The sequence below is a fragment of the Elaeis guineensis genome, chromosome 11, assembly GCF_000442705.2.
Source record: "Elaeis guineensis isolate ETL-2024a chromosome 11, EG11, whole genome shotgun sequence".
In the NCBI taxonomy this organism is placed as follows: domain Eukaryota; kingdom Viridiplantae; phylum Streptophyta; class Magnoliopsida; order Arecales; family Arecaceae; genus Elaeis; species Elaeis guineensis.
This window is the reverse complement of record NC_026003.2, coordinates 85,979,844-86,004,841: the sequence shown is the minus strand read 5'-3', so window position 1 is coordinate 86,004,841 and position 24,998 is coordinate 85,979,844. Positions and strand designations below refer to the sequence as shown.

At 36.0% G+C, this 24,998-nt stretch overlaps 1 protein-coding gene across 2 annotated transcripts in view; it reads left to right on the top strand.

Annotated features, from left to right (window-relative positions):
* The window catches only part of LOC105031953 (SKP1-like protein 21), a 34,262-nt gene extending 10,574 nt beyond the window's left edge, over nucleotides 1–23,688 (top strand). For both annotated transcript variants that reach the window (XM_073245915.1, XM_010906252.4), the window contains 4 exons: nucleotides 12,216–12,319; nucleotides 12,411–12,586; nucleotides 21,437–21,570; nucleotides 23,339–23,688. In XM_073245915.1, the coding sequence (XP_073102016.1) occupies nucleotides 12,216–12,319; nucleotides 12,411–12,586; nucleotides 21,437–21,570; nucleotides 23,339–23,355 (431 nt within the window). In that variant the 3' untranslated portion in view covers nucleotides 23,356–23,688. The remainder of the gene's footprint in view (nucleotides 1–12,215; nucleotides 12,320–12,410; nucleotides 12,587–21,436; nucleotides 21,571–23,338) is intronic.
* The last annotated feature ends 1,310 nt before the right edge of the window (nucleotides 23,689–24,998 follow it).

Sequence of the window (24,998 nt, the reverse complement as noted above, 5' to 3'; positions counted from 1 at the left end):
GTATTTATGTATGTATACACATATATCTATATATATGTGTATATAGATATATGTGTGGATACATACATGTGTGTGTGTGTGTGTACATACATACATACATATAGATACATATATATACATACATACATATAGATACATATATATACATACATACATATTTATAGATACATACATACATACACGCACGCACATACATACATACATACATACATACAAGTTTTAAGAGTTGAATTTTATGAAACTGAATATTTAAGGGTTGAATTTTATGAAACTGAATATATTGTGGTGAATTCTATAGTGCCTCTCTTTTTCTTCGAAATTGTCTTCTTATTCATCTAATTCAATCTTAATAATTCTTCTGAAGATCTGTGAGCTCTTTATGCTCATTGCAGCATCACTCTCTTTCCTGAATCAGTGGCCTTGCCAATAGATGGGAAAACATTGGCATGTGATAGTGCTTTTGCCCATTTTTTTCTCCCCATATGGCTGGATCCATTTCCCTAGTCTGCTTTAAGAGTTTTTTCCCCTTGACTATTATTGCCTTGGAAAAAAATGGAAGTAAACAAGTTGAATACAATGAATAGAATTTATCTGATAAATTGATAAATGCAAGAATCTGACTTGATGCTAAAGATCTATGTTACATGCTTTGACACTTTATTCACTTTTCCCAATCATAAATGTCTCTCTTATAGCAAGGGTTAAAGTAGATAGTTGCATCTCTTGCTATCACTAATCTGCTATTATATAGATATGTTGCTAAGGAAGTTCTTTAGGTGATATATTGCATTTTTTACTAATATTTTCATGTTAAGTTGCTTTTCTTATGAATATACAAACCTTTGAACAGGGACTAGTGTTGACTTGGATCTACAGTTTTCATTTATTGGAATTCTAATTAAAAAATCGTTCCAATTGAAAATTGTAATTGTGTACCCAAAAAAGTACAAATGTTAGAACAAGAAGAGAGCAAAACTTTTTGACATAGAAGATCATTTTTAAGTAAGAGTATTTGTAGTGAGGAATACATCTTAAGGGATGCAATTTTTAATAAAGGCATTTAGACATGAGTCCTTCCTTCAAATATTAGTTGCACATAAAGAACCCTCGTTTGCATACTTGCAATTCAGAGCCACCTTTACGCTAGAACTCAAGTCAAGTTTCCCTTAGCCATAATGGAATACTCATCTTAATATTCTGATCAGGAATTGTCATGCCCCAAATCTGAGATCGTGAGTCTAAGGTCGTAGCAACCGCCGCATACCTATGGAGAATCTTCCCACAAACATGCCAGGCATCTCATCACGATATCATAACGCAACAATGGAATAAAATTTAAATGATTAATATTCAACTTTAATTCAAAAAAATAAATCAAATATCTTACAAAATAAGATTTTATGATTTTAGATAAATTTCTAATAAATCCTAATCTAAAATAAATTATCAAAGTCTCTGTCTCTAGTTCGTTCTCCCATATCGAATCTTAAAATTAAGTTATAACTCTGAATCTGTAAAAATAGTAAAATAAGAGTAATGAGCTAGACAGTCCAGTAAGCAATGTACTCTTTAGCTAGATAAATTTAGCAATAATAATATACTTAAAATAAGTATGCAAGGTGCATTAATTCAAAACACACAACATTAATAAATCCATGCCAATTCAATCTTTTTCAAAATTTATTTTTAAATTCATAAATCGATTGCCTTCAAAATATCACGTTCGTCTCAATAGCCATGAACTAAATCAATGTACCAATGTATAACTCCCAATGATAGGGTATCAAAGTACCAGCGCACAAGCTCCACTGGTAGGGTATCGAAATACCAGCATATAATCTCCACTGGCAGGGTATCAAAGTACCAACGCACAACCTCCACTGTCGGGGTATCAAAATACCAGCATACAACCTCCGCTGGTAGGGTATTGAAATACCAGCATATAACCTCCACTGGTAGAGTATCAAAATACCAGTGCAAAACCTCCACTGGCATGGTATCGAAATACCAGCATATAACCCCCACTGGCAGGGTCTTGAAACATTGTCAGGCTGTGAGTCAAAATTCATTTCAGATTAAACATAAATTCATATTCCAATTCAAAAAGTCATAAACCAAATGACATCGAAATCAAATGCTATAATCGATATCAAAATCAATACAATCAATCACAAATCATTTGATATATCAAGAAAAAGGACATATTCAGTAATCCAAAATACAATGCAGCAAATTTATAAATCATGAATAATTCAATATAGAATATATTTTGTAATTTGCTGATGAATCTAGAAAAAGAGAAATGTTACTTACCTCACATGTATTCCAACAAATCCACATAACTCCATAATTTTTTTTTTAATCTTCAATTTATAGATTAGATTCACAGTATCCATTGCTAGGCATCTTCTTATCGAGTAACTATACTCCTGAACATAATTAAATCCAATACTCAGCAAGAATATGAATAATCAAGTGAGGCATGATAAACGGTAGTCGCATTTTATAGTCCAGGTCGGTCGATCAAATCAAGGCACTTTATCAGATCTTGATTAGAATAGAAAAAAGATAGTCCAATTGAGATCAAAGGTGATCAAATTAATCAGTGTTTGGATCTAATCAAGATGGATGCTGGCATGCTGTCCGATGATTGCAGATTAGGACTTTTTTTACTAGGATCAGATTAGAATCATTAAAAACATCTTTACTGGATCAATTATGGAGAGAGAATTATAGAAAGAGGGAAATGGTCTAGAGAGAAAAAATTTAGAGAGAGAAATTGAAGCTTCTAGAGAGAGAAAGTGGAGATTCAAATTCAAAGGATAAGGGGGAAGAGAGAGAAACTCTCTCTTCTTTTTTTTCTTCTTTTTTCTTTCCTTTTTTTTTTTTTCTTCTTGTGGGTTTTCTTTGGTGGAACAGGGGATTGTGAGGTCCCTTCTTGTTTCTCGGACTGGGGGCTATGACTACCAGTCAGTGGTCGATGGTAGTAGGGGCTGCGACGGTGCGGCCTGGAGGAAGCCAAACCGACGATCGGTGGGGACCACCGGCGTCAGAAAAAGCCAAAAGAAGAAGGGGAGGAATAGGGGTTTCTTTGATCTCGATTTTTCGGTGAAGCCAGCCGCCGCCGGCCGTGCACACAGGCAAGGGAAGGAAGGGAAGGGAGGGAGAGGAGTCAGGGTTTGCCTCGAGCTCTGGTAATGGCTGCCGTGAGAAATTGAGGCGGGCACGGTGAAAGGCTTCTACAAAAAATCAGGCGATCCCTGCCGATTGCTTTCGATTCTTTGCTGGGGAAGAGGGGGAAGAGAGGGAAGCAGGGTTCGCCGTATCGGTCCGAACCATCTGGTATGGGGCGTACCGAGCCGGATCGATGCTTTAATGGTCCGGTTCGGATTTTTTTTCGAGAAACACCCCGAACTGCACCGAACCGAGCGGTTCGGTCCGGTTCATTTCCATACCATCCAAAATCGGACGGTATGGTTTGTTTCGATCCGATTCGGCGTGAACCGAACCGTACCGACCGTCCCATGTGAATAAAGTGAGGAGGGGGGAGGGGGGTGGGGTCGGAGACCACATGCATACAGGGAGCATGTTTGGAGTTCTCTGAGATGTCTCAGAGAACTTCCGAGGGTCCGAAAGTTGCGAAGGTCTCAACGAAACCGTTGAGACCTCCGAAAAATTAGAAAAAAAGGAAAAAACTCCGTCAAATTGTAGGAGTGGTTTGAAGAGAGGCTGATCTTTGATCGGAGATAAGATAATGTGTTATTTTCTTAGTAAATATATTTTTTTTATTTTTGTTGTTAAAAATAGGATAAGAATGAGAAAGAATGAAAATAAGAGAAAATCATGCTAAAATCTTGTGATTTTGGGATGATTTAATTATATGTGATAGATCTTTGGAAGATCTACACGATGACACCAAAATTGTTGATTTTCGTTAATTATATATTTTTTTAAATATTTTTAAATATTTATTTATTTAAAAATTAAAAAAATTAAATTTTAGAAAAAAAATCAGAGTTTGGGAATCATGTTTAGAATGATTCAAGCTACTTAAATCTAATTTCAATTTTTTTTCAAATATTTGAAATTAAAAAATTATTTTTTTAATTATTTAAATTAAAAAAATTAATTATAAAATAAAAAATATATAAAAATAGTATTATATTTTAGTTAATTTAAAAATATTATTTGAAGCATATAACATATTTATTTTGAATTTATAAGTTTTAAAATAATTATTAAAATTATTTTAAAATTATATATAATTATTTTAATTATCGTTAAACTATCGTGTTTTGTTATACTTGCATATATTTATAAGAAAAAAATTTAGAGCATGACGTTCGTTCACTTTAATTAATCAGCTATTTTATAGTATATATTTATTAATATGAAAATTATTAAAAAAATAAAAAATTAGTGTTAGTTTTGAAATTGAGAATAATGTTTAGAATGATTCAAAACAATTGAAATATTTGAATCTAACTTGAGATTTTTTTGAAATTTTTTTTGTAAATATTTAAATAGTAAAAAATATTATCAAATAAAAAATATATGTAATTAGTGTTATATTACAGGTAATTCAAAATAATTAGTATTTTGTTATATCTGCAGAAATGAGTAAGAAGAAAGATCAAGAGCGTGACATCGGTTGGGATCATGGCGAGATGCTCTCGGCTCGGCATCATTTAATATACAAATGGTGCAACACAGAGTTCAAGGGAGGAGTGACTAGGTTGAAGCAGCATCTGGCTGGTGGTTATCCTGATGTGTCCATGTATCGAAAATGTCTGCAAGAGGTCCGGCAATTGATGAAAAAGCACTTTGCTGATTCGAAAGCAGCGAAGAAAAGGACAAAGCAGAAAAGATCGAAGTAGACCGTCGAGCTGCAGAGCCACCTTCTTATCACTCTAGAGAGTCAGAGGAGGCTTCTGCTCCAGATGATGAGGAAGCACAGATTGAGGCTGCCATTCATGCGAGCTTGGCGGATCAGTACCAGCAGGAGGAGATGGCCCGGTACAGAGATCGATTCGGACCATCATGCTACGAATCAGGATCTGGATCAGCAACTGGTAGGGGAGAATTCGAGTTCAGGAGGACTATCTGAATCAGAGAGCCTGGTGGTAGAGGGAGCAGACGCAGTATGTCTTCTTTGTTGGGAGCTTTTGGCAGTAGGAGGTCCTCCAGAGATATTCCAGCAGGAGCCAGCATTCAGGATTTGGATCCACATGCTTTGTCCAGCAAGTATTCAAAGCAGCAGAGAATTGACAGTATGCTGAAAAAAGATAAGAAGAAGGATATGTGGCGAGCTATTGGATCATGATTTTATTTCAGCCATATTCCAGCAAATGCAGCAGCCAATCCTTACTACCGATCTGCTATTTCAACCATAGAGGCTGCCGGTCAGAGTGTAGATCCTTCAGGACCTAAGGACATCTATGGTCAGCTGCTTGACAGCAATAAGGAGGATCTGCAGAGATAGATTGCTTCTTACAAAAATAAATGCCCTACATACGGTCTGACAGTGATGTATGATGGTTAGACAGGTCCTACTAGGCGGAGCATCATTAATTTTTTGACATACTGTGATGGAAAAATATTTTTTTACAAATCAATCGATGCTTCAGATAAGATGCATCGATGCCACATATATCCTTGGTCTGATGGAGGAGGTGATTGATTCAGTGGGTGAGCAGCATGTCGTGCAGGTCATCACAGATAACGGACCACAATATAAGGCTGTCGGAGAGTTGCTGATAGAGCAGCGACCGCAGATATACTGGATCCCATGTGCTGCACATTGCATTGATCTTATATTGATGGATATTGGAAAGATTCGCAGGGTGCAGCAGGTAGTGGAGATTGTCCAGATCATTACTAGATTCATCTATAACCACACATGGGTTCTTTCATTGATGCGGACGTATACTGGGGGAGAGATCTTACGATCGGGTATCACACGGTTTGCTACCAACTACATAGCATTTGATAGTCTTCTTCAGAAGAAAACAGTCCTACGTCAGATATTTGTCAGTGCCGAGTGGCAGGAGAGCAGATATGCGAGGGCCGGTACCGATGGAAGTCATGTGGAGAACTTGGTGACGAGTCAGTCATTTTGGCAGCGGGCTGAGAAGATAGTGAAGGCTATCAAGCCTTTATATGAGGTGCTTCGCACCGTGGACAATGAGAGATACCCCCAGATGGGCTCCTATATTACATGATGGAGAGGGCAAAGAAACAGATCAGTGAGAATGATCCCAAGCATGCTCAAGAATTCATTAACATTATTGAGCGCCGTTGGGACTATCAGATGGGTAGAGATTTGCATCTAGTAAGTTTGAATTTAAGAATGTTTTAAAATATTTTTTCGAAGCATGAAAATAAAATTGTGCTTAATCAGTCTTGAAATTTATTTGCAGCTTATTACTTGAATCCGAGATTTCAGTATACTATTCTGGGGATAGATATGGATAGCGAGCTTCTTGCTGCTCTTCGCAATATCATATATAAGATGGTGTTCGATCCAGAAATCGCGTCGTTGTGTCTGCAAGAGATATGCTAGTTTAAAACAGATGTAATTATTCAACTGAATTCGATCTGATATATTTATAAATAATAAATATATTTTATTTCAGACGAAACAGTTTAGAGAGGGATCAGACAGTTTTGGAGTCCCATCAGCTGTCGTAAGCAAAAAGCAGATGAATCCAGTAAATTACATATCAATAATGAGCAATGTAGATTGATATGTAATTTTGCTTAATAATATCATCAAATTTGATATGTAATTTTGCTTTTGTAACTGAATGGTGGATTCATTTTGGAACGGCAGCAGAAAATTTGAGACATATGGTTGTCTGTATTCTTTCTCAGACGGTCTCTGCTAGTGGCTGTGAGCGTAATTGGTCTACTTTTGCCGCAAACAGAGAAATCGTCTGACACAAAAATATCTCGACGATCTTGTATATGTTCACTACAATCTGAGGTTGAGGCTAAAATGTATTCAGGAGGAAGTTCAGTTGAAGTACACTGATCCGACGTTGGATGATTATGCCGATGAGGATGACGATCCGATCATCGAATGGCTTGCAGGTCAGCAGCAGGAGCCAGAGCTTGATGAGCCAGGATCCCCTCCACGACCAGCCAGTGTGGTGGCAAGGGAGATCAGGATGGATCCAGAGCAATGGGCAGAAAAAAATATTTTACATAGAGTTCCAGCTGATCGCCATAGTTTGAGGGGACACAAGAAACTCATTCATCACATGACTCACTATCCGATACATCTTTCCAAAGATTCGAGCGAGAGATGTATAGACGTTCCTCCCGGCAGCCAGCAAGAAGGCATCCATCCTTCCAATCACAGGAAACTCAGTCACAGAGGGGCACAAGGGGGAGAAAGAAAAGACAGTTGTACATGCACCACTCTCGAGAGTACAGGAGCTATCTGGTTCAGATACGGACACCAGGGAGAGTGATGATGATACTGGTAGTAGTAGCCATGGATCTGATGATCAGGGAGGAACTGGAGGACAGGAGACCACCGTTTATGAGACATAGCCATAGGGTGATATTCGATTCACCGGTGAGTCTCAGTTTACGCATGTCACACAGGATAGAGATCATGGTGGACAAGTCGGTAGAGATCGTGAGGAGCCGATTTCATATAGACGACGGGCTCCTAGAGGTCGTCCAGCACATGATGCAGCTGCGGACGATCTTGCACGTGGAGTAGGGTCCATGGATGTATCTGGATCATCTTCGCATTATGGATCCTATTATCCACAGCCACCTTATGATCCATATGCATATGGTGCATCCGAGGCATCATCTTCTAGTGGTTACTATCCTATGCAGTCTGGAGCATCTTACGGATCAGATTTTGCTACTGGCATATTTGGATGGGCTCCTCCACAACCGTACCATCATCTCGAGGATACTTCTCAGAGTCAGAATTTTAGCGAGAGGTCTGAGATGTCTTACATTCCAAGAGGATGCCTTATGGGATGATGAATATTCGAGAGTACGGTGCAGCTTGGCTAGAGGGTTGGATTGATGTCCCTTTAGACTATGTTGATGATCCAGATATCTACGAGCGTCACAGACACTCGACAAGAAATTAAATGCAGAGTACATCTTAAGGTTCGTATATCAGTTATTGCGCTTTGTACTTAAATATTTAGATACATTTTAATGCGTATTTTATATATTTTTTCTTTAATTTTAAGATGACATAGTTGAAATATAATGTAAATAAATATATGTTTGAAATTTTGGATCAAGAGTCTTTGTACCGCAATCTAACTCCAAATTGAATCCAAATATGTTAATAATATGCAATATAATGCCATATTGAGGTTGTATTTATCAATTATTAATTTTAAAAATTTAAAAAAATTAAAAATCAAAAAAATTATGTACCGGTACCGGACCGGTACGCTTGGGCATATCGTATGTCGGTACGGTATGGTACCGGTACCATACCGTACCGGTCCGGCACCGGCACGCCGTCCGGTACCGGTACAGCAAATCTTGGAGGGAAGGCTTCTTCCCTTTAAATAGGGCTGGTGGGGATGAGTTTCGCTCTTCCCCGGGATGGATTTCGACTCCGATTCGGAGTCGATTGGGAGGAAGGAGAAGACTTCCTACGGGAGTCTTCTTCATTCTTTTTTTTTTGTGCTTTAATATCCATGCTGGGTATTACAGGAGTAATCTGTGAAAATTAATTAATAAAATTACCCTTCTTTTATCTGTCATAATAGGTGCCTTTACCAACAAAAATTGTATCAAATCTCTTTTATTTCTTTCCTTGTCCTAGTTTAACCCTTCGGAATTTCTATATAGTGAACTACTCATGCTCCTTAATGCAGCAGTTCCGAAGTTTAAGCCCCAAGCCACTATCATTGCCATAGTTGGGATCCTAATTCTCATTGCTGCGCTTGAATGTTCTGTTATTGCTGCCTTTTTGATGTCATTTTCTTTGCCATTATCTTTGTTGGGTTGGGCTCGTCCTTGCTATTGGCACCACTGCTATTGCGTGGTTGTAAGCAACACTTTTATGAAAGGTGAAGTTCGTTGCTAGCAATCTTCCTGCCACTTTAATAATTAGTGGTGTTGCAGCCACCATGGTCATTGTTGCAAGCTTCTTATAACAACCATTGTCATGATTGCACTCCTTGCTTCTACCATTTTCCTGCTAAAGCCCCTTGCTATCCTCATTGAGATTGAGCTTTTTGCATGCTTCCATCATCATGGTTGAGCTCCTCATTGCTACCATTATAAGCATCATACTCCTAGCTATGACTATCATCAGAATCAGCCTTATTGTTTATATTATTGTTGTTGGGTTCAAGCTCATAATTTCCTAAATAGTGATTTAGAGAATTGTATTATTTGTTTGATTATTTGTTTCCTGAGCAACTGTTTACTGGATTCTTTTTTTTTTTTTTTGGAAGAAAGGAATGTTTAAGATAGAATATGGAGAGCCATTTGGCATTTGTTCAATTGCATATTTATATGTGGTTAGGTGATAGGTGATGGAAATTTTATTGTAACCCTATTTGGGAATTTGGGATAAGAGAGGTATAATATGCAAATATTGGAAAGATGGTGTTGATGTTGCCATTCATCTATAAAGGGCAAGTTTTAAAATCTTGGTGTTGGTACATGTGCCAATTGGATGCTAGTAATCCAGTTAGTGGTAGCATAGCAAAGGTGACACCAATTATCCTATAGTGTTATGGTAGTATATTGAGGGTGTACTAAGTATCAGTCCACTGTTATTGTGCAGTATTGACCAATCTGGACCAATACAACACCTAAATCCTTACACTAGAGGAAGGGGTTATGTGCAAAAGCCTTTTTAATAAATCAAAGCTTCTAAATGTCCCACTAAATTTTTTGAAATTTTAATATGGTAGGCTAAGACTTAAGATGCACAATAGGTGGGTTTGGGCTTCACTCTCTCTCTCTCTCATCCCCCCTTCCCTCTCTCCCTCTCCCTCTCCCTCTCCCTCTCCATCTCCTTCCCTACCTTCCCCCTTCCCCATCCTGTCTCTACTCTCACTTGCATGCACAGCGACACCTATCCTTCAACCAATATGCCCCCCTTTCCCTGTTACATGCATGTATAAAAGTTTGCAATTATTTCTCTTGTAAAATAGTTTTTTTTTTTTTTTTTTTTAAAAGGTATCATAGCCATAATAATTACTCTGACTAGTCTTTTGGTAAGAGAGATGTTACAATTTTAATTTGAATATTTATTGTATTATTAAAATACAAGCTAGACAATTTCTTTTATTAATATGCCAAAATGCACCATTTTATTTTAGATGAACGAGACATACTTGTCTAGTATGAATACATCCAACGAAGTCAGAAAACAAAATATCTCAGAACTGAAGGGGGGAACACTAGCATAATCCTGCCTCAAAATACCCTCGGAGTGCTCTGCCACAATAGAAACCACCTAGTCTGCAGCTCTATTTGTCTCTTGGCTCATGTGGGTGGCGCTGAATGAAGCACAGCTCCCAGCTAACCTCCATGTGTCCTGAAGTGATGGATGCCAGTCCGCCGGCTAGATCAGTCTCGACAACCACCCTATCACAATCAAGAGCAACAAAAAATTGCATCATTAATGGATATATTTCCCCTATCCGCTGTCTCATTCAATTACTTTTGATTGCCATTTTGTCTTGAGGACATGTTTGGTTTCAAATGGGCCTAAATAATCCTTCCCCGCGCTTTCGTTTCTTGGGTTATCCATAACATTCATATAAAATGAGAACATAAAGAATGCCTGACTAAGATTTAGAGATCTGGATTAATAAATCTAGATGTTAGGTTTATGAGCTTGGAGTGATTAAACCTTGAACTGTTGTGTATAAAACCCACATGTAGAAGAAACTACTTGACATGGTCCAATATATTTATTATTATGCTGGGATTTTCGTGAAGAGAGGGTTTCTGGCATTGTGATAGGAAATGTCGTGCCATAGTAACTGGCTAACAGTCATTAGTTTTGGGGATTTTCCTTGGTTATATGATATGCTAGCTTGCTCAGATATTTGTATGCATATACAGTATGTTGATGGGCATATATCTAGATGTTTTTTCATGAACAAATTTATTTTTATGTCTATATATATTAGTCATATAAGTAGGAAGGAGATTTAAATTTGTATTGAATGCCAAAAACAATATGACAGTGTCTAATAAGATCTCCTTAAATGATTTGACCAGGCTATTCAAAGTATGGAATCTTATGCTTTTTCTCCAATAATCATGTACACACCCAAGTACTGTTGCCTTATTTATGACTACTTATTTAACGTTTATGATTTATATAACTTATAAACTATTATAGGAAATTTTCTTTAATTTGTATACCACGTATTCTTCTGGGAGTAGATAATTTTTACTTCCCTCCCATGTGTGTGCTTCTTATTGGAATTTTTCTAAATTTTTCTTATGGATGAGATGATCTTCTGTTTGTGCCTTTTTAAGTGAAACCAAGACAAATTGGTCTTCTGAGGGAGTCAATAAAGCATGCATTTTTCTCTTGAAATATACCGAACTGCATCATAATTAATCCCAAACCTTGACTATTTGGCTAATTGGCTGTCATTTGTTTAGGGCTTGCTTTTAATCCTTTGGTTTTTGTAAATTGAGAATTGATTGAGGCATGAGTTTGGTTTACATATTATAAAAATGAATGAATCACTGGCCTTGCCCCTCCAGATAACTCAATTGTAAGTTTAGTGGATTTGAAAGCTCCTAAATCATACAGGTGTCCTAGTTTTCTTCTAAAATCAGCTGTCTTTTTTGATGGTTTTCTGGTGATATATGATGGAAGGTTTGCATATTGAGTTATTGTTTAAGGAATAATTAGTTTGAACACAGCATGTCCGAGTCAACTAGTTGTTTTACACCTTTTCAGTCTGTGATATGGATACTACTCTTTTTGATATTCAGTGGCATCTTCCTGGAGCATAGTGTTGAATATGGCTAAAGGTTCTTGTAACTAAATTCATGAAATGAGATTGTTTGATCTAATTCAGATGATGGTGGTCTTGTTGAAGATTTGATGTTTATTGAAACTTAATTGATCAGCAATGCATTCATCCTCATCAATAATGCCAGCCATTGAAATGCAACCTTTTCTGCTCAGCAATTTAACTTCATTGAGATTGGTTCATGTTCAATTTACTTTTCAACAGACTCAAGGACTGCTAAAGCTGCTAAGAATAAAAAGAAAAATAGGAGGAGAAAAGAGCAACCAAAGTATTCCTCTAGAACTGAGTCTGATAAATTGCCCAAGAAGGTTACCGATATAGCATCTGCTTTTCTGCATTTGTAATTTCAACTGTATTTCATAGATTTTTAATATATTTGATCTATACATTTGTGTGTAGGAAGTATCAACTGTTTGTGTGGTAAGAAATGAAGCTGGTATTGGTTATTCCCCTAGTCCAAGTCGAATTTCAGAAATGCAAGACAGTGCTGAAGATGCATTTGCACCAAAGGTTGATTTTGAAGATGTTGATATTGATGACGGGTTAGATCCTGCAATGAAGGAAGAGCTTGACAGGTGAGTGTTCTTGGTTTGAGCATGCTTGGTGCAAACCAGTTAACTTCATTTAAATCCACCTTTTCTATTCATGTGGACTTTTTGGCACTTTTCTTACCCAATGAGACTAGTAGGGCTTACATGGTTTTGTTAATCCTATATGCTTATCATAAGCATGCATGTCTATCATTAGAAATACTTGTTTCTTATTTTGATTTAATCTTTGAGTAACATTTTGATTTAATCTTTGGTTACTCAGAAACAAGGGATTCTAGTTACATAGTCCATATATTTTTCATTTTTTAGGTTTTTTGTTTTGACATACATATTTCATTTGTTGTTAATAGCTCTTTACTTCTACTTGTGAAATTCCTTGTATAAGTCTTAAAGAGGAAATGGACATTACTCCTATGTCTTCTGTAAGGAGTAATATGCGGAAGATAGGCTTTTCTTTCTTGTGACCCATGTTATTGTTGAAAAAAGATGATAAGGTTATAAGATTTCTTCAAAGGAAGTTTCTGACGCCAGGATTGTTAAGGGATCTCAGAATATGAATATGTACAGCAAATTTGTTGGTGGAGATTAGCTATTGTGAGTGCTGGATATAATGCATCCAAGATATTTAAGGACAGAGAGCCAATCCTTGGTTTGAGCATTGCAAGCGGCACTCTGTTTTCTTCACTATGGCTTGCAGATAGCTTAAACATGGATCTCATGAGAGATGATGTGACAGTTAAAGTGAGAATTGGCCAAGAAATGCCACAACAATGTAATGAAAATTTTGTTAGATGTTTGGTGATGTTTGATTATTTCAAGTTGTATCCCCTTTCTGATACAAGGCACACCATAAGGAAGCACGGAAAATCTGATGTACTTTTCCTTGTATACAAGTTGATAAGAAAAAGAGAATATTTATTTCTAGTAGGTAAGAAATTTAATTCATTCATATTACATACTATGATTTATAAGGAATGATTCATATTCTAGGAATTATATTTGAGTTTAGAATACTAAGGTTGTTCCCTAGTGATCCTTGTGACACATGTTCCTGTTGTATATTTTTAGAATAGAATAGAAATATAATTTATATAAAATGGAAAAAATAAAAAACTGCTGTGTGATTGAGCAGGTGGCAACTAACTCCAGGGATGCTGGTCTGGTTCCTAATGAAGGCACTTAATCAGTTTATTTAATTAAAAATAGTGAAGTTTTAAAAATTTGAAATATCAATCAATACATTGAATATTAGTGTCTAAACAGCTCGATGATTTGATTTTGTCGGTGCGAGACGTGATTGGACATTGGACTTCTTCATTATATCTTGGTCTTATTGCATATTCCCTTTGCACATCAGATTGGTGGGAGTGAATAAAGCCTTAAGGACAGTGGTAGTGCTACAAGTGTTGAAGCCTTTCCTTAACAATTTCTGGTTTCTGTCCAATCTGTTCCAAAAGTTTGAAACACAGAAACAGCCTACCTGCATCTGGAGGTAAGGGTGCTTTGACCCTCGCCAGACCTTGCAGTGCAGGAGCCTCGTGCACTGGGACTCTTTTTTTTTTCATAATTGAAAATTTAGCTAATAGGAAGCTAGTACAGTGCTCTAAGATGAACTAACTAGCTATGGAAGTGATTGCCACGAAATTTTGATGTGAAGAACAGGTTGAAGATGAGAGCACTGTGAAGTGTGAACAGTAGAAAATGGCAAGTCATCATGACTTTATTTACAAGATCAATTGCATAAATTTTATTTATTGATTGCCCCTGTAGAACTGTCAACTTTGAGCCAAATAAAAGAGAGAAATCTGCAGACAAGTTTACTGAAACTAGGCATTTTTTGTGGCATAATCTGTATTGAACACTGTAATCAAGTGGAATCATGGATGAGTTGCGACTTATCTGACTTTGCTTGGTGGATGGCACTTGGAGGTGCTGGAGAAGTTGTTCTGTTTTTGTAGTATTTCTAGGTAAACAAAGTTTCTGTTATATTCAGAAACTCCAGCATTAGTTTGCTTTTAGTCAAGGGCTCGTATTTTATCTGTCAGATCATCATAAGGCTCCTTATAAACTGACAACGGAAGGACCAGGTTTGATGTTGAGTTAGTGATGTTGGATTTGAAGTTTCTCTGTGTGAGTTGTGATGTTGAGTTAGTGATGTTGGATTTGAAGTTTCTCTGTGTGATTGTTTGTGCGACAGCTTGAATCCTTGTTGATCAGATGCAATTCAGTTCAAGGCATGGGCTTGGTGAATATAGTTTTCAGTCTATCTTTATGTCTCTATTCTATTGCATTTGGTTTATTAAAAAGTGTTTGCACTTTTCACTTTGCATGATGAAATGCTATTTGGAAACATCATGTACTTAAGATTGTCGGATGGTCCTTGAGAAGTATTATTCTGAGGTTGCAACATAATGGGTTCTTAAAAAAAAAATCCTCAAACAACATATTGAAAGTTGTATGAAAAGTAAACCGAATCTTGTGTAATATTCATACCTAATGGATAATTCATTTTGACAATCATTTATTAGTTTATTTGTTATCTATGTTTGTGCATGTCTCTTCATGCCCCAATCCAAGATTGCAAAATAGGGGTCATGGCAACCGCCGCATACTCATGAAAAACTCTCGCAATAAGCATGCAAGGTATCTCATCACAATATCATAAAGTGACAATGAAACAAAATGCAAATAATTAATGTTCAACCTTAATTCAAATAACTAAATCAAATATCTTCAAAATAATATTCCATAGTTTTCCTACAATAAATCTTAATCTAAAATAAAGATATCAAATTTTGCTTCTAATTCGCTCTCCCAAATCGAATCCCTGAGTTAAGCTAGTCCTTTGAATCTGTAAAACAATAAATTATAAAGTAATGAACTAGACAGTCTAATGAACAATGTACACTTGAGCTGGATAAATTCAGCAATAATAATATACTGAAAATAAGCATGTAAAATGCATCAATTCAAAATATACAAACTAATCAAATAAAATCTATGAAAATTTATTTTTGCTCATAAATCATCTTCTTTGAAAATATCACGTTCATCTCGATAGTCATGAACTAAATCAAAGTGCTAGCATATAATCCCCACTCGCAAGATATCAAATCACTAGCATTTAACCGTCCTATGGGTAGGGTATCAAAATACTAGTGCACAACCCCTATTAGTAGGATATCAAAGTACCAGCATTTAACCACTCCACTGATGGGGTATCAAAGTACCAGAATACAACCCCCACTAGCAGGGTATTAGAGTACCGACATTTAATTGTCCCAATGGTAAGGCATGTGACATTTAAATTAATGGGTATGATTCATAGAACCAGCGTTTAATCTCCACTGACGGGGTTTGATACACAGTCAGACTATGAATTAAAATTCATCTTAAATCAATATACTTTCTTAAAAATATATTTCATATTTCAAATCGAATAAATCATAATGCCATGTGACATCGAAATTAATGGGTATGATTCATATCAAATCAATACATTCGATCATAAATCACTTAGTATTTTAGAAAAAGGATATATTCAGTAATTCAAAATATATGTACAGATTCATAAATCATGAATAATCTAAGATCAAAAATATTTTATAATTTTTCAATAAATCTAAAAAAAATGCAGTAATTACTTAGCTTACACATATTCTGACAAATTCATATAATTTCATTTTTTTTTTTCTAAATCTTCAATTTATATATCACATTGTAGTATCTCACTGCTAGATATCTTTTTATCGAGATAACTACACCCCTATACATAATTAGATCCAATAATCAAAAAGAATATAAATAATCAAGAAAAATATGATTTACGGATAGCCGCATCCAAAAGTCCAAATCGATCTAGTCATGATAATTTTATTTGATCATGATCAAATTAGATGGTTTGAAGTCTCTTTATCGATCAATTGAACTCAAATCTACAGAGCTCAGACCTTTCACTGGTTCATAAATCCAGTACAGAGAATATTGGAGGACATAAATTAATCAAAGTGGAACATAACTGATCCGACATCCCGGTTGATCTGATCAATGCAAATTAATCAAATCATGAATGAATTAATGTGTATATGGTCCAACAAAAATCATAGATAATTGAATCTAGAATTTAATCTGATCAAGATGGATACTGACATAATGTCCGACGATTGTGGATCAAGATCCTTCACTAAGCTCGATCAAAATTATCGAAAGGAAGTTCTTCACTGGACTGATCTTAGAAAGAGAAGTCATCATAGAGAAAAATAATTTTAGAGGGAGAAAATTCGGAAAGAGAGAGTGGAGAGCAATTTCTACGAGAGAAAGAGAGGGAAGAGAGAGAATCTCTTTCTCTCTCCTTTTTTCTTTTTCTTTCTTCATTTCTTTCTTGTCTTTCTTTGTTTTTGTTTTTCTTTCTTCTTTTTCTCTCTCTTGGTTCCATGGTGAAATAGGGGATGGTTTTTCCCTTTTTATTTTTTGGAATAGAGGAGCACTGCCAGCATGGCTATAGCCGACGGTAGCTAGGGCTGCGATGGTGTAGTCCGAAATCCCAGACTGATGGTCGGCGATGACCACTGGCATCAAAAAAACCAAAATAACAAGCGGTGAAAACAAGGAAAAATAGAGGATTTTTGAAACCGATCCGAGCCCTTTTCTTCCAACAAAAATGTGGCGATATCCGGCTGAAACCATGACCTAACAGCTAAGGAAGAAAGGGAGGAGGGTTCTTAGCCTCTTACCTAGCTTTTTTGATGGCTGATGTGTTGAAATCTGGCGAATATGAGAGGAAAAATATAGGCCTTTCTTCCAGTGAAAAATGGTGGCCAACAGTGGGTGTTTCATAGGGGACTTTGTCTCTTTAAATAGAGATGGAGGGGAGAGGACTTAGACTCCCTCTCGACCTTAAATTTCAACTTCGATTGGGAGTCCATCGTGAGAAGAGAAGACTCTGTTTCTATCTTTTTTTTGGGACTTTGAGATTGGTGTGGCAAGGATTCATTATTGGGTTGGGGTATTACATTCTCTCTTGAAAGAAAAATTTCGTCTTCAAATTTTTCTTATCGAAGTCCTCAAAAATCAAGATAACTTTTACTCAAATCATAGTCATCTTCTAATTTCAAAATCGAACCTTTTATTATAATATCTTTTTAAATCAAATTCTCATTTTGATTAACTTAAAAATAATTCAAACAACTATGCTTTCATTGTGCACTCTGATTTAAGTCCATCAATGTATTTATGTCAAATCTAAATTCCTAAGTTGTCACAATCAATATAAATTATCATCCTAATGTCCCTAAAGTTTACCCATCTATACTCATATATTTGATTCTATGTGTCATAATTTATCTACTTATACTCTGATACCATATTAATTGCTCTAATATCATATTAATTGTCACATCCTCAACTCAAAATTACGAGCCAGGGGTCAAGGCAACCATTGTATACTCATGAAAACTCTTCCTATAAGCATGTAAGGCATTTCATCATGATATCATAAAGCAATAGCGGAACAAATTCAAATAATTAATATTTAATCTTAATTCAAATAACTACATCAAATATCTTTCAAACAATATTCTATAGTTTTCCATCAGTTTTAATAAATTCTAATCTAAAATAAAGATATCAAATTTTGCTTCTAATTCGCTCTCCCAAATCGAATCTCTAAGTCAAGCTAGTCCTTTGAATTGGTAAAATAGTAAATTATAAAGTAATGAGCTAGACAACCCAACAAGAAATGTACACTTAAGCTAGATAAATTCAAGAATAATAATATACTGAAAATAAGCATATAAGATGCATCAATTCAAAATATACAACACTAATCAAATAAAATTCATAGTTTCATATAAATTTATTTTTGTTCATAAATTGATTTCTTTCAAAATGTCATGTTTATCTCAACAATCATGAACTAAATCAAAGTACCAATGCATAACCCCCACGGGTAGGGTATCGAATCACCAATATTTAATCATCTCACTAGCAAGGTATCAAAATACCAATGCTCAATCCTTACTCGCAAGGTGTCAAAGTACTAGCATTTAACCATCCCACTAGTGGGATATCAAAGTACCAGTGCACAATCCCCACTGATAGGGTATCAAAGTATCAGTGTTTAACCCCTACTAGCGAGGTTTGATACATAGTCAGACTACGAATCAAAATTCATCTCAAATCAATATATTTTTCTAAAAAATATATTTCATGTTCCAAATCGAATAAATCATAAAGCTATGTGATATCAAAATCAATTGGTATGATTCATATCAAATCAATACATTCGATTGTAAATCACTTAGTATTTCAGAAAAAGAATAAATTCGGTAATTCAAAATATATGCATCAGATTCATAAATCATGAATAATCCAATACAGCATTACTAATCTTACATGTATTCCAACAAATTCATATAATTCTATAAATTTCTTTCTAAATTTTTAAATTTATAGATGACATTGTAGTATCCGTTGCTGGGCATCTTCTTGTCGAGACAACTACCCTCTTGCATATAATTAGGTCCAATAATCAGAAAGAATATGAATAATCAAGAAAAATTGATTGATGGATAGCCGCAAGCAATAGTCCAAATTGGTCTGGTCATGATAATTTTATTTGATCATGATCAAACTAGGTGGTTTGAACTCTTTCTATCGGATCAACTTGAACTCAAAGCTACAGGGCTCAGACTTTTCACTAGTTTAATAAATCAAATAGAGAGAATATCAAAGGAGAAAAATTAATCAAAGTGAAAGATAATCGATCCGACATCTCGATCGATGCGATCAAGGTGAATTAACTAAATCATGAATGAACTAATGTGTATATGGTCCAACAGATATCACAGATATGGAATCTAAAAGAATTTAATCTGGCCAAGATGGGTGTCGGCACAATATCTGATGACTGCGGATCAGGATCCTTCACTAGGCTCGATCAAAATCATTGAAAGGAAGTCCTTCACTTGACTAATCTTAGAGAGAGAAATCATTATAGAGAGAAATAATTTTAGAGAGAATCTATAGAGAGAGAAAGTAGAAAGAACAATTCCAGACAGAGAAAGAGAGGGAAGAGAGAAAGAGAGATCTTTTTTTTTTCTCTTTTTTTCTCTCTCGGTTCCATAGTGAAACAAGGGATGGTTTTCCCTGTTTTATTTTTCAGAGCAGAGCACTGCTGGCATAGCTGCGGTCAGCAGCAGCTGGGGTTGTGACGGTGCAGCTCGAAGATCCGAGCCCTTTTCCAACAAAAATTTGACGATAGCCGGTCAGAACCATGACCTAATAGCTAAGGAAGAAAGGGAGGAGGATTCTTAGCCTCTTACCTAGCTTTTTGATGGCTGATGTGTTGAAATCCGGTGAAAATGAGAGGAAGAAGATAGGCCTTTTTTCCGATGAAAAATGGTGTCCAGCGGTGGGGGTCTCACAAGGGACTTCGTCCCTTTAAATAGAGTTGGAGGGGGGAGGACTTAGACTCCCTCCTAGCCTCAAATTTCGACTCCGAACGAGAGTCTATCGTGAGAAGAGAAGAAGAGTCCCAACAGGTGTCTTGTTTCTGTTTTTCTCTCTTTTTTTTTTTTGGGTGCTTTGAGATTCATGCGGCAGGGTTTGTTGCTGGGTTGGGGTATTACAGTCTCACAATTTGGAAACCCGACTGCTAGGATTCTGAAATATCCATAGGTTAAAGAAGGTAAGAAATTCTATCAATGCAGGACTTGAGAACCCATATAATATATGTCACAATTTGGAGACTTGAGAAACCATATAATATATACCACAATTTGGCTTGGCAAGGAAGGTTCAGCTATAAAAAAGGTACTTGAGCTTCAAGAGAGCAATAGATATATACAATATAGATGCATAGGGATCCCAATATACCATTACATTAGGTATAGAGTTAACAATGATTGTTAGTGCATCTTTAACATATTTCAGTTGGAAACTCATGCAATTCCATATTATTCTGGAAGTACCGTTTGGAGTCTATCATGGGAATTCTGTCTCATAAAGACATAATTTATGTCTTGCATATTTCAAACAATCTGTCAGACATTGGGTTAGGTGTCTCGAATAGAGGGCAGTGGGGAAACAATTGTACTCCATTCACTGTGAAGGAGGGTGTCCCATGAAGAGAGGTCATATGAGCATCTTTGGATAGCACAGCTTCCACACATCCCATCAAATAAGGTCTAATCTAGAAAATAGTTTGCAGAATGAAAGAGTGTTAGGCTTGAGTGTGGAATATCTCTGCTGTGAGAGAAAAATCGAGAGTTGTCCACCCTGTTAGAAAAGTTATATTATATATATTACATACATGGATTCTCAATTTAAATGTCATTTTTTGTAATTTAGCACACAAGCAGAATTGGAACCGTCAACGTTTGCACCTATATGATGCATAGGTTAGATCTCCAAAAGATAAGTTTTTTTTTTGTCCAAATTTCTAGGCTTTTATGAAAGTGTAGATTGTAAGTATGGTTGCCCCAACATTGATTTTAGAATCATTAAATCTTTTGCCAAAGATGTAATGTCAAGTGTGTAGTATATGTTATTTGATATTGCAATTTATCAAGGAACATATCTTGAACTTGTGGCTCATAATGCACTAAAAGGAATACTAAACCATTTTTTTGGTTTAATAAACTTTTCCTTTATAGGGTATGCTAGCAGCTGTTGCCCAGATAAATCATTTAGAAGTAGAACATCTAATATGTTTTCTTAAGCTCCACTGGATGACTGAGCCTCATATATGTGTGTGTGTGTGTGTGTGTGTAATTTAACAGTTATATTTCATCATTCACCTACTTCTCATTGATAATTCTTTGGTAGCTAACTCATATAGCTGACATGACTCAACATTTACCTTGACTAATGCAGAGAAGTAGAAGACTTCGCTAGGAGGCTGAACTCTGATTGGCCTGAGAGAATGCAAGAAATATTATCCTTAAGCCAAGAAAGCAGGGCTGTTCCAGATTTTATGAATGGGAATGTGTCCCTTCGAAGATACACAGGTCTAGTTCTTTTCTCATATATTTTTCTCTTTTCTTATAGTTTGTGTGTTTTTTTATTTTCATTTATTTTCTGATTTTCTTAATCTTCCATTGGTAATAAGTCAGCCTTTGAATTACCTTCTAGTTTGTTATTTTAGGTTCTACGAAATTTTGAGGAGCTTGTGTGAACTATATTTTATGAGCTCTGTCAGCTTATTCTTGTGTTACATGTTCTTTCTTAAATCCAATTAGGTTTATTCTGCTTGTACAATTCTCTGGTCTTTCATTCTTTTTCAAGTTTGTGTTAGAAAATCTATTTAGGTCAAGTGCTAGAAATTATTTTGCTTATTTGTTACAGTTGGTTACGTCACCCACATTATATTAGTAAATTGGAATTGCAGCTAGATTTTTTTTTTTTTTTTTTAACACGATCCCTTTATTGGTTATATTATCTTAGACTATGTCATGAGAATTGGGATTATAGCTATCGTATAAAAGATGAGTGCCTTTTACTAGAGCAGAATTGTTCTGCTGTGGAAAATGAGTTCATGTCGAAACTATTCTAATTTACCCACACCTGCTTGAGTTGCTCGAAAGCAAAATCTGGCCCAGGTGTGTTCTATTTTACAATACACTTCTTCTTCTAAATTCACTTCCCCAGATTCATTCATTAATAAATGGCTGTAAATGAACATATAATGAGTGTATTATGGAATCTACTGCAAATGATCCTGATTGATTGGATCACAGCCATCCATCTGATGCTTCTTGAAGAAATCGCATGCATCACATCTGCTGTGGCTGGTATTTGTAGAGACCTGTTTCTACAAGAGTGATGTATTCTGTTGGTTACAGAGGAAAGGTGTGGTTAGTATTAAATGCTTCTTGAAGAAACCGTGTGCATCACATCTGCTGTAGCTGGTATTTGTGGAGACCTGTTTCTGCAAGAGTGATGTATTCTGTTGGTTACAGAGGAAAGGTGTGGTTAGTATTATTTAATGCTCAACATCTGATTTCATAACATGACCTATTGTATTAGGCTATACTTGGGATTGTCTTAGACGTTCCTTTTCAGCCTTAAATCCTTGCTCAATGGAAAACCATTCTAGCTCTTCATGTACTAATCACACTGTACTACTAATACACTATCTTTCATTTTCCTATTAACATCAAGCTTCCCTTTGTCAATGATGCGGTTTTGTACACCGTTGAGGCAATTGAACCTCTTTAGAAGCTTCAAATATAAAACAATGCCAAAATTGACATAAATGGCTATTATCATGGTTGCTAAGAACTTGTTTTACTTTCATAATTTTTAAAGGCTACCTGGCATATTAGAAATTTTGGTACCGGCTATGTGGTTGTTCGATTAGGTGACAAATCCTTCATGACCCATGAAGATTGGATTGGCTGGTGAAATCAGTGTCATGTAGTCCTTGATTCACTTTTTTGATTCCTCGACTTTTGACACATTTTATTTGGCTTGGCATTTATTTTTTCGGTTCTCTAGTTTACAAGCTGAGAAACTGAATCTTCGTTTAGACATTGGTGAATATAATCCAGTAAAGGTAAAGGGAAGTAAATAGGAGCGAGACACATGACATTTACATAAAGGGTACTGGATCATTTAGGAATTTACTATATTGAACATGAGCCTGTCAAGTGTATAACTTCTGTTGGATTTGCCGCTACCTCAATTTATAGTCTTTTCTTTTGCCAAACAACCAATCATGCTTTGGGATGACAGGCTCAGCCTAAAGCCTCAGCATATTTCATTCGTGTCATGCAGGGTTGGATGGGAGATAAATAATGGATGAATTTGGCACCACGACTTTCACACGATTTTTGCATGGATGGATCTGTTTTGTGAAGTCTAGAGAATGCCATTGGCACAATTTTTTGGTTGCTTGCTGAAATGCCATCACGAGTCAAGGAGCATGTAAAATAGTAGCGTGCATGCGTTCATGTGCAACCTCTGAGATTGATAAGTCCTTGCCCCCAATCGCTGCAGAATGGCTGGCTCTCTATTTGGAGAATTTGTGCATTTTTTACTTTGTTTTGCACTCCTGCATCGGCAATTTTTATGTGTAATTAACATTATCAGATGGTAATAAGGCTAGAAAATCCAATATTGTGCTTCTTGGTTGCCTCTGGAAATAAGTGATTGTTGCATCTGTGCCCCGAAGTTTTAAGTTTGTTTCCTATGGCTTGCTGCTTTTTAGCTATGAAAACCCCTGCCTTTGCCTTTTTTTATTTTATTTTTTTTTTAAAGTTTACCTTGTTTGAACATGGAAACTTAAAATCGTTACTTCTCTAGTTAAAACATTTGATAGCATGAAGACTACCAAGTAGAAGAACATATTATGACTAATGACTGACTCAAATTACGTAAGGTGGGTCCATTCTGCTTAGTGTGGCCTTCAGTTTAAATGAATGTGGAGGCTCTTGTGAGTTGTTACAACGTTTGCTCTTTTTTTTTTTAAAAAAAAAAGAAAAAAATTATAGCAATGGTGATAAAATATATAATTTACTCCAGCTATTATTCAACCATCTAGGGATTGCCATTGATCAAAATAATTCCAGAGATTTCGTCGAATCCTTGGTGGGAACTTGAGAAGATGAATTTGTGATTTGGTTCTTTATCGAAGCAATTAGATATTCCAATTATTTGTGGATGGTCAAATATTGTAAATGGTTTGAATCCCTACTGGTTGTTGAGAGGTGTTGGGTTTGAACGTCCCTGGAGAAACTCATAGCCTCTTCTGCAGTCCATTCTTTGGGCTGTAAGCAAATTCTCATGTCCAGCTCCAGCCTTATTTTGAAGGCTCGGTATCTTGAGCATCTTGGTTACCACTGCTAAAGATAACTTTCCTTCAATCATTCCTCCAGGGTTCTAGGTTACATTAGATCATCCAAAGTCAGCTTTGAAAGACCCAAGCGCCTAGTGTATTTCCTAAAATTCCTCCACTGAATTGTAGTACAGAATCATCCCAAAATGTTTTGATCGGGGCTGGCATATGCCAAACATGAATACACCCTAAAGCCACAGAATGGGTATTTCCTGCGCTGAGCCTACTTGGATTGGAACTAAATTTTGTTTTCTCTTTCGCCTATCGGCTGGCCGGCTTTAAGCAACCTTCCATTTCCTATTGAGATTCCAAGTCTCCAAGTGGCCCCTCCTGGCCTCCCATGACCTTGGCTTTTTTGGGTGCAGGCAGCCCTCAATGATCCATCCCATTGCATTCCTCTCATAGAGTAGTGTACTGTCTCAGATCAGGTACATCTACGGAGAGGAAGGATTTCTCATCTAAAAAATATTATATATATATATATATATATATATATATATATATATATATATATATATATATATATATATATATATGCATGGATGAGGCATACTGACAGACTGGCAGAATCACAGTGGCGATGTCTTATCTGAGGGGGTG